At 41.3% G+C, this 11,294-nt stretch overlaps 1 protein-coding gene across 1 annotated transcript in view; it reads right to left on the minus strand.

Annotated features, from left to right (window-relative positions):
- Positions 1-3,452: 3,452 nt before the first annotated feature.
- BARX2 (BARX homeobox 2) overlaps positions 3,453-11,294 on the minus strand; it is a 58,513-nt gene continuing 50,671 nt past the window's right edge. Inside the window, exons 3-4 of the mRNA XM_042473982.1 lie at positions 9,157-9,241; positions 3,453-7,470 (exon numbers count right to left, since the gene is read on the minus strand). Of these exons, the coding sequence (XP_042329916.1) occupies positions 7,222-7,470; positions 9,157-9,241 (334 nt within the window). The 3' untranslated portion in view covers positions 3,453-7,221. The remainder of the gene's footprint in view (positions 7,471-9,156; positions 9,242-11,294) is intronic.

The following is an 11,294-nucleotide window of genomic DNA, read 5'->3' on the forward strand; positions in this document are numbered from 1 at the left end:
GAAGGAAGGAAGGAAGGAAGGAAGGAAGGAAGGAAGGAAGGAAGGAAGGAAGGCAAGACCTCTTCCCCAAGATCCGAAAAATTAAAGTGAAATTTAGACTAAGGGTGGGGAAGGTTCTAAGATCAGAAAAGGAACACAATGCATGGTCATGATTAATATTTTATGAAGTTGGAGACAATATATGGAAGAGCTATTTAAAAAATGGTGAAAGGTCAAATGACACATGAGCAGAAGGAACATACAAAGATGAACTCCAAACTTTGGAAAGCAAAGTGAAAGCTGCAACTAAAAGCAATTCTACATCTCTACACAATCCCATTTTTCATTTTGACTTGGTGGAGTGGTAGTCAACAGGTGTGTAACATTATTCTAAAAACATGTAGGATCCTAGTTATATAGGAAAATCTCATTGCAGATTCTACCCACTAGATAAATAAGAAATTTTGAAAATATTCATTTGTTTTTCAGGATATAACAATAAATCCCAGCCTTACCATATCCCCTGGCAATGATCTTGGACAATATAGGACACATATTAATTCAAAGGAAACTGCAGGGTGGGGACAGTTGTGAGGGCAGTTATTCTCATGATGAAGTAGATAAAATGCACAGAAATCCTGCTGTTAAAAAAAGATGGCAATGCTACAGGGCCAACTGTGCCGAAAGGATGGCTTTCTTTTCAACAATTGCAGTTAATGTTACAAATGAATTGGGAGGGAGGAATCCATATACAGGAGTGTGAATCCAGATGCAACAGGTGTCTTTCTTTCCAACAGGGCAGAAATAAAACCAGAAACTGAGTCTTCATACCCTCCAACATTTCACAGAAGAAACATCTCCTCTCCTCCATGCTGAGTTAATGGAGTGCAAACTATTTTGTACGTTGAACTCAGTTTGCAGCAACTGAAGTTAAGGACAAAGAAGTAAAGTGGGAGGAAGAGAAAGAGACATTTTAAAAGGAGTTCAAAAAGTGAGATGACAGAGTATCAGGACTGTCTTCCAAATCGGGGAAGTTGGAAGGTATGAGTCTCGCGTGTGTACATGTGCCTTCAAGTCGCCTTTCAACTTATGGCAATGCCATTGATTTAATAGTCTTGTGTCGAACTGATCAAATATACACTACTAAAACTGTGTCCTAATCAAGGTGCAACACTGATTCTGGAAGAGCTAATGCATGAAAGGAGGCATGTTTTAGTGTGTTGTTTTTGCTGTTGTTATTAATTTGGAAATCCAGAGTCTCTATTTTTTTCCTCTCCAAGTGTTTTCGTTCAGCTGCAGCCCAAAAAAAAAAAAAAGCACCAAAACAAAACATAAACATAAACAGGTATCCAGTTCTCAAAACCTTGGACAGGAATGAGGCATTTTTTTATCTCCTTTATTTATATATTTTATTTTTTAATTAAAAAATAAAAGTTATCTTGATACATCTCTTTGCAGCCTTTGGGCAAAAAATGCACCATTAAACAAGACTATAGGAAACGCGAGGCATATCTAGATCTTGGCACACCAGACTGGAAAATAAACGCAATACTTCTCCTGCAAAGTTTTCTTAATTCCATGGCTTGCTCTGCCCAGTTCCTAAAGATGTTTCAGTGTTCCTAAAGTTAAGTGCTTTCAAAGCAGGAGAAATGGATCCAAACTGACAAATTATGAATACTCACTTCTGCACAGTGCTCAGCATCACAAATCTCCTTCAGATGATGATGAAGCTGATTTTACTACAAACTTGGGTTAATCATCCATTCACACCTTACTTTTAAAAAATTCTGGTTACATCCCTAATGCTTAAATATTAGGGTTTACATGGGGTGGGGATCATGCAGCTCTCCAGCTGAACTACAAGTCCCAGTAGTCCTTCTCTAGTAAGTTGCATTCCAACTATTTCTCGAGGGTTGTGTAATTCTCACCCTCATTTTAAATTGAATTATTAATCTCAAAATAATGATCCAATTATCAATCTGAATCAATGGGAAATTTATAAGTCAACATTTGTGATTCAATGGGTCACCTTTAGTTGGGACTTAGAACTGGATTTAGGCTTGCAGGCTGCAATATTTGAGTAGCAACTCACAACATCCTAGAGCTGTGGTGGCGAACTTATGGCATGCAAGCCTTCTCTGGCATGCGGAGCCATCTCTGAGGCCATGCAAAGAAATGGTAGGGTGGAGAAGAGGAGTGACAGATGTGCGCCAACTACAAGAAAAGAGATCCCACTGTAACATTATTATTATTATTATTATTATTATTATTATTAATTTATTTGTATAGCACTGTAGATTTGCAGAGGAGGAACTTCCCGACAGTGAGAGCTATATGACAGTGAAAGACACTTCCTTGGAGAGTGGTGGAGTCTCTTTCTTTGAGGTCTTTAAACATAGGTTGGATGGCCATCAGTCAGAGGTGCTTTGATTGTGAGTTTCTGCATGGCAGAATGGGGTTGGACAGGATGGCCCTTGTGGTCTCTTCCAAGTCTATGATTCTATATTTCTTTGCCTTTAAATGTCTCCAAGGAAGTCCTGTCCCCAGAAGGCAGAAGTCCCGCCCCTGAAAGTCCCGCTCCCTCAGCACCGAGTGTCACTCAGTGCGGGACCGTCTTTCAGTTTGGGCACTCAGTCTCAAAAAGGTTCGCCAACACTGTACCTAGAGAATCAATTCAGGTGAACCCAATGGAATTATGAATAAACATGTTTAGAACTGTTGTAAGCTTTCAAAGTGCGACTGGCTTCTTCATCAGGCAAAGATGTTAAAAATACAAATCTGGGAGGGGGAATGACATATTAGTCATAGGCCTGCATTTTTCAAGATGTGGTTGTTGTCCTCAGTTTAGATGGCATGGAGGCTTACTGAGAAATTCAGTGTTCTCTCCCCAACAAAGGTGTTGTAGCGTCACAAAGGATGGAGACTGGATTTCAAAGGCAGTATGTTTTTCTCTTGCTAATGGAATTTAAAATTTATTTCTTGGACTTTAAGACTCGCCCAGTACTCCTCCATACCATCTGAACTGAGGACAACCATCACAACATCTTGACCAAATGACTAACAATATTTTCAGCCTCCTGTCTGATGAAGAAGCCAGTGTCATTCCCCCTCCCAGATTTGTATTTTTAACATCTTTGCCTGATGAAGAAGCCAGTCACGCTTTGAAAGCTTACAACAGTTCTAAACATGTTTATTCATAATTCCATTGGGTTCACCTGAATTGATTCTCTAGGTACAGTGTTGGAGTATTCATGCAGGCAGGACCCTCCTTCTCCTGACCATATGAATACTGGGCGAGTCTTAAAGTCCAAGAAATAAATTTTAAATTCCATTAGCAAGACAAAAACATACTGCCTTTGAGATTTGCAACATGTATATTGTACATTTTGGCTGACCCAATAAAGGTATCACTGTTTTCTGGGCTTTGGATGCTACTGTACTTTGCTATATGGCCAACACGGCTACCCTTGGATGTGCTTAGAATTGCGTGTTTAGTTGGTTGGTTAAATTAATTTATATAAACCCTTCTGACTAAGGTAGGCTCTCAAGATTCTTACTGCTTTATTCTTCAGTGTGTGTAAACTATAGGCCCTTTGCAAAACCTTTGCAGATTCTGATTCAGACTGACCTTAGTGACATCTCAGGAATTAATGAACTGAATGAACATATCCTCCAACATTTCACATGTGAAAACTGGAACAAAACTCTGACATGGGGTGGCCAATGTTATCAGTGAGGAAGAAAATATAAGAACGGATAGACTGATGCAGTTTGCTTTTGCTGGGACCTACAGGGAAGGACAAAATTTCTCTTCTATCTCTCTTGCTGATTTCATTGTGTACAAGTTACTTTTATATTTTTAGCTCAGTTTAAAGCAAGTAAAGTAAACTGAGCTCAATGGGAGGAGGGCAGAAATGGGAGAAGGAAAGAGGAACTGGGACATTTTAAAGGCAGCTGGGAAAAGTGGAAGGATAGTGGATTAACTGGGATTGTTTCTGCCAAATCAGGAAAGTTGGGGGATATGCATGGGTCAGCATTTCCAGAATATTCCAGTAGAAATCTCAGCTCCAAACATGTATTGAAATGTGTTTTACAATATATATTTTGAGAGAAAATGCAGTTAGAACCAAACATTCTGAGGGGAAATCTTGAAATGCAAATCTGCATGCAGATTTTCTTTTAAATCATAGATTAATTCAGAAATGGAATAGAATGGGATGGGTTTATGGCTGAACTAGTCAGAAAGGAGCATGAAATTGAGAGATTCATTTGTCCCTACTATAGCCCAGGTATGAGTTGAAAATACAGACTTGAATCCTATTGGTAGTCCCAACCAGAGTAGACTCACGGAATCAGCTGCTGAATAGTGAGTTAGCCTATATGTAAATCCTATTGACTGAATAGGTCCATTCTCTTTTATTTCAAAATATTTATATACCACTTATAACCAAAAATGTCAAGGCACTGTCCATCAATCAAATGTAGGCTATACACAATACACAAATATATAGTACTCAACATGCAAGTTCTTTTCGAAATCAATGAAACAGATGTTGGGCTGCATGAAACGAGAAAGGCTTGCTCAAATAAATATGTTTCATCCAACTCTAACTAGGATTACCTAATTCGGATTGGTAGGATTACCAATAAGATGCAGCCTTTAAAGTGTGACTTGACTTTTAGTTGTATTCTAATTTCATGGCTCTTTTTAGGGAGGTACAACACTGGATGCAGGCCTGCTCTCCCATTCACTCTTGTTGTGTTTTTAGTGTATGATACTGAAGAGAAGGTGGTCAAAGGGTAGACTTAAGATAGACAAAGCATGCACAGACAAAGAGTAGATACCCTTTCTTTTATTAACTGAAGTCCTGAGTCTAGATTTAGAAGCTGCTCACATATGCAGATATATTGGCACAAAGGATCCTTCTATCTTCTCTTTGGCAGGTGGGTGAATGCTATTAATATGGGCTGCAAATTTGGGGTGGCTATCAGAATGAGCTAGTGTGGTGTAGTGGTTTGGGAATTGGACTACAACTCTGGAGATCAGGTTTTGATTCCCCGCTTGAGCAAAAGAATCCCTGGGTGAAGTTGGGCAAATCACACTCTCTCAGCCTCAGAGCATGGCAATGGCAAATTCCATCTAAAGAAACTTGCCAAGAAAACCCTATGATAGGTCTGCCTTAGGGTCACTATAAGTCAAAAAACGACTTGAAGGCACACACAACAACAACAACAATTAGGTAAGATGCCTTCTACATTCCCTACTGTGATCCATTGAGTATATATGCCTCCTCCTTGATACTGTCACTGATTGTTGCCTGTTGGATAGCCTTCTTATCTGCGCCACTGCCAGGGAATGCAAACCAATGCATTCAGCCAAAGTGGCCCCTTTCCTGCCACTCTTATCTCTGTTTCTGCTCATAGTTGTTCAGGACTGCCATTCTGGAAGTTTTTTTGTGGTACTGCTTGTCTCAAATCCTGTATGGGACAGGCATGTGGAACTATGCCACAGTTGGGCCATTCAACACTCCCAAGATTTACTGTTGCTCCACAGAAGCCCTGCACAGCCATTCTGTGCCTGGTGGAAAGTCTGCCATTTCCAGACCATTCTGGGCAAGGGATGAGATCGGCACAGAATGGGTGATAATGGGTGTTACCACACAGGAGAACACCGCTGCCATTGTCAGAAGTCCCCAAGTCATTCCCCATCCATGCTATGGCAGATGGTTTTGAAGAACAATTCAAAATTGTTGTTCAAAATAGGCTGCCATAGCACAGATGGGGAATGGCTTGGCGACTCCCAACAGCATTGGCGGCATTCTCCTGTGTGGTAACACCCATCTCACTCCTTCTGTGCCGATCCCATCCCATGCCAAGAACGGCCTGGAAATGGAGTAAGATAAACTTATATGTCACCATAGACAAAGGTAGAATGATAACATCATCTGCTGGAGACACAGGGAGGTCTCAGCAGATCTCAGCAGATGCTGTCATCATTTCACATATGGCTATTGGGACATAACCTTCTCAAATAGGCTTCTTGGCTTTCACTTTCCTATTCTGTACAAACTGCAGAATGGCTACTGGGTAGCTGCAGCAGCTCAGTCAGAAGTCTAGGGGAGGGCTTGAGTTGTTGTTGAGGGTAGAAGGGAATGCAGAGCTTCACAACACCACCACCACCACCACCACCAACAACAACAACAACACCCAAGCCTATGATAGACTTATGCCTGTGTATGCCACTAACAGGATGCCAGTCCTTGTTTGTTCAAGAAGACAGATTAATAAGCAGTAACAGTGAAGAGACCAGCAAAGCCCACTGGGACTTAACAGGCAGCCTCTTGAAGATGCATGGGTCTTGGCAGATGACTCAAAGTGCCATCCTGAACAATACAAGTGCACTAGAGTTTTGGACTATAGGCAGTTCACTTTATAGCTTAAGGCAGCCATAGCCTTTTGCTCCTGCAACTTTAGCTAATTTTGCTTCCGCATCCATTCCTAAGCATCCATTCCTAACCAATGCATTCAGCCAAACTGGCACCCTTCCTACCACTCTTATCTCTGTTTCTGCTCATAGTTGTTCAGGGCTGCCATTTTGGAAGCTTCCTTTTAGAAGGCTCTGAGTTCCTCCATTATGAAAACAACTGTTTTCCAAGCGAGTTTGAAATCTGTATATTTCCCCTTCCCCCAAAATAACTCCGGTTGTAGTATGGTAGAATATCAATATCCCAAAGTTTGACAAAAATCTCACAAAAATGCTGGTTTTGTCCCATAACCAGTTACGCTTTACTTGCAGGAAAAAAACTATGCTGGTGGTAGGAATGCTCTCTCATTCTTTGGCAGCTGCTGCTCTGAACTCATTTCAGAGCTCAGGATAACAATGGCATGAGAAAGAGCCAATCTCACTAGCACAGTACTATTCTTAAAGAGCTCTTCTCATAATACGATGGGAAGCTGGGTTCCTCGCCCATCTCCAGAGCATCAGATTTTTACAGCATGCAATCTCCTTCAGAGGGGAGCCCCAGTTCCAACATACCTATGAGAGGGGTGTACACACAACATGGGAAAAAAGGAAACCCCTTTTCACCAATCACATTAGGTCACCACTTACATTGAGTTTCCTTGCCCCATGGTGACCCATCAAACCAGTCAGTTTTTTAAGGCACAAAGTGCAGGCAAATTCAGTTTTTACACTGTCCTTTGGGAGGGATGGAGATGGAGTTATTTCTTCCTTTCTCTCTTTTAACTTGAAGCTGTCTCCCCCTGGGAGGTTTCCACTGTGTGTTTAGGAGATTCCTGTGTCTCTAAGGAGGCATCCAATTGCTCTTTGGTCGACTCACACTCATCTGTGGCCTGGCCTTCCTCCAAAGCTTGTTGCTGAGCCTGGCTGTTCATCTTTTCCTCTGCTTCAATTTCTTCTGAAGTTGGAATGGAGTTTTTCTTGGGACGGCCTTTGGGCTTAGTGGGAGCTTCTTGGCCACCTTTCAGGACCTAGGACAAAGACGCATTAGATCAGAGGTGTGGATCATGTGGTCCTGGAGGGGTTCCCTGTGGCCCTTGGACACCTGGAATTCCCTGGACTAGACCCCCCCCCCCCCAAATAAGCTGACTTCCCGAATTTTCCATGTTTAATACAAGTGGGACACATAATAAAATGTTGCACTGCAAAGCACAGCACAAGCAGAAGATACGTATGTCTTGCTGTGTGGCCTATTTGTCCATTCATTTATTAAAATATTTATGTCCTGATTTTTATTTAAAGATGTCAGGAGCAACTTGAGTAACTTAAAACCATGTAAACAATGAAATGATTTTAAAAGGCTAAATAGCAATGGGACAATTTAGCAAGTTAAAAGAAGAGGCCTTAACACCAGCTGTGCATGTATGTATGTGTCTTCAAGTTGACTTATAGTGACTCCATAAATTTCATAGAGGCTTCCTAGACACAGAATATCCAGAGGGAGTTTGCCAGTTCCTTCCTCTGAAATATAGCCTACAGCACCTGGGATTTATTGGCAGTCTCTCATCCAAGTACTAACCAGAGCCAAAACTGTTTAGCTTCCAAGATCAGATAGGATCTGATGCTTTTAAATAGTTTAAAACATTTTAAAACTATGCTTAAGTGTGCATTTGTGGGCCAGATTGGCACTGTCTCATTCTTTGGAATTGACAGGCAACATGCTGGTCAGAAAGACTGGCCATCATTGAAGGTTCATATTTTCCCATTCAAACCTGCCTGTGTTTTGAGATATTTTCATAGAATCATAGAGTTGAAAAAGACCTCAAGGGCCATCCAGTCCAACTCCATTCTGCCATGCAGGAACTCTCAATCAAAGTATCCCCAACAGATAACTATCCATCCTCTCCTTAAAGACCTCCGAAGAAGGAGACTCCACCAAAATCTCAGAGTCAGGAAGTTCCTCCTAATGTTGAGCTGGAATCTCTTTTCCTGGAGCTTGCATCCATTGTTCCATGTCCTGTTATCTGGAGCAGCAGAACAGTAGTTAAATACTTGAAGGGATTTTGGGGAGGCCCTTCTCTCTGCCCCTCCATCCTCACAGATACTGGAACTAAATTCCCAGAGAAGCTAAACTGACACCCTCCTTACTATCTTTCCCAGGCATGTTAATACCTTCTCATTCTGGAAGGCCTTTGAAATGTATAACACACAATATTGGACTTTAATTTGTATTTTTAGTGTTTTATGATTTAACTAATTTTTATTTTTAATGTTTTTTGGAAAATTTAATTAGTTGTATGCTGTGAATTTAACTATGTTTAATTGTTGTAAGCCACATAGAATCCTGAAATGGGAAAAAGATGGGATGCAAATAGATATCATTATCATTAATCACCATCATCTTGCCTTGAAGGTAAGAACTGTATGGAAAGCCATTTTTAAAGCCACACTTAAGCTTTAAAGTAATACTTAAGCTCATTTGAATAGTAGCAGTTGGTGGCAGCCATGTCTGCGGGCAGAGAATCAACTTAAAGTGTTACTCCAAACTTCAATGGAGTTTTCCAAGGTATTCGACACTATTCCCAAAATAAGTTCAGCACTTTGGATATTCTGTTTAAACTTTGGACTAAAACCCAGAGCAGACTGACATGGGAGGTACACCCCAACCCTGCATTTGGGACTGAAGGTAGTCACAGCCCAATCATTATGCTTCTTACCATTTTCTTCCATTTCATTCTGCGATTTTGGTACCAAGTCTTCACTTGGAGTTGAGTTAGACCCAGGGACTGGGCAAGATCCAGCCTGGCAAAGAAGAGATCCAAATTAATGACATAAACAATGGTGAGGCTGCCAAAATCTGATTATATCACACCCTGCTGGAAATGAACAAGTTGTTCATATCTTGGAGGGTGGAAATCAAGGAAAGCCAAGAACCAGCGTCTTGTAACTGGTGTTTTCGATTCCGTTCAGAGAAAAGATAAAAATCAAGTGATTGGAATAGCATGCAGAATGCCCCAAAAAGGAGTCACCCGAAACTTAGAGAGGAAGTCTACCTTTTTGTTGGTTTAATTAATTGATTCTTAATTTGAATCTCTAAAAACCAGTGATAAGATGAAAGATATTTTGAAGGTGGACATCGGTAACCCTTGGCAATCTACCACAGATCACTTGAGATCTACCATAATATTACAATCTATCTTCTGCCTCTGCCTTCCTTAGAGTTCTTCTAAGCATAACATGGTCATATGGTGAAATGTGAAATAAGTTTATCCAATTTTACAACAGGAGGAAATGGTATAAATCTCCTTTGACTATCTAGTCCAAACTGAAATCATTTCACATCTCATAGCTGGGCCTCATGGGAAATTAACTCGAAGAGATCAGGGAGGTTTCCCCCCAAACAAGTATTGTGTTTATATAGTAAGTCTTTTAATCCAGAGTAAGGGCAGAACAAAATAATACATTTGCTTGGATGAAACTCACTGAACAAAGAAACTTAGATGAAACCTGCTGCTATTACATATTAGTTATGCCCATGCCATGATTAACTTCAGTGAACCAGAAACACAAAAGGTGTGAGGGCAACATAAGCCAAACCTGATGCTCCCTGTCACGTCTCACACACCAAGGATTGCATGGTAAATGATTTTGAATTACTCTTGCATTTTACCAAGTAATTTTCTATAAGATGTACTTCCAGTGCTTTTGTACACAGGGCATTCTTAATCTCTCCATTAGAACACCAAAAAGTAAAGACAGTTCCTTTTTCAAAGAGAAAGATCAACTTCCTTTTTTGACTACTTACAATCTAAGGTCCACTTTAAAATATCTCCCAGAGGTTGGAAATATAAGAAGCTGTTTTAGACTGAGTTAAGAGCTGTGCAGACTGGCCATTAAGGCTGGTCTGGGGGTGGATTCTGGTTGTGGTATCCACATGCTGCACGCCCTGACTCTGCCTCCATGGCGGCATGGCGCCACATGCCATGCCAATGTCATGCTGCTCCTCTGGCACTGCATTTAGATGATCCAGTGCCAAAGGAGCGCTGTAAAGCCATGGCATGGTGGCTATGACACCCTTTGGAGGACACAAAAAGGAGCTCTTTTTTGGCTTTTTGTGCCACGGAAAGGCCAGATCAGGGCCGCAGCATGTGGTTACCACAGCCCCAATCTGGCTCCAAAAGGGGGGCTGCAGGCCACCCCTTAGAAGTGGTCTGCACAGCCCCTTGGATATTAAACCATTGATCCATCAATCTACTTCATTATTCTTAATCTTTGGTTCACCAGATGTTTGGAATTTCAGCTCCTAGAATCCCCAGCTGTTGATCATGGTGGCCAGGGCTTCTAGGATTGGAATGAGATCCTTCGTTTGTAAACTTGGATAAACTTATTCACATCACACCAGTGTCCTCATTCATGGTTAACACTATGGGCCTGTCCACAGTATACAATTATAGCACTGGTTGTTCTCTAACTACCATGGATCCATCCTATGGGATCCTGGGATTTGTAGCATCATGAGGTAATTAGAAGCTGCTTTGCATCCACTTACCCTCACAGACAGGGCACAATATATAGGACACATCTGAGTAGGGGCTGGGTGGTCTTAGGGGAGAAAACATTACAATGGACCCTTGATTTATGCAGGGAATCCATTCTAGGCCCTCCCCACCAAGTAAAAGAAATACCGCAGGACCTCAAGTCCCGTTTTTTCCAATGGCAGCATGCTCCTGCTTGCCATGTCATGCATGCGCCATGGGGAACATACACCATTCATTTAATGAGGGCTCGCCATCTGCATGACATCAAGTCTGCACGTGAGAAGCCCAAGTATGGTGCGGGCGTGCTGTATTTTTAT

This window comes from Sceloporus undulatus, chromosome 6 (genome assembly GCF_019175285.1).
Source record: "Sceloporus undulatus isolate JIND9_A2432 ecotype Alabama chromosome 6, SceUnd_v1.1, whole genome shotgun sequence".
NCBI lineage: Eukaryota > Metazoa > Chordata > Lepidosauria > Squamata > Phrynosomatidae > Sceloporus > Sceloporus undulatus.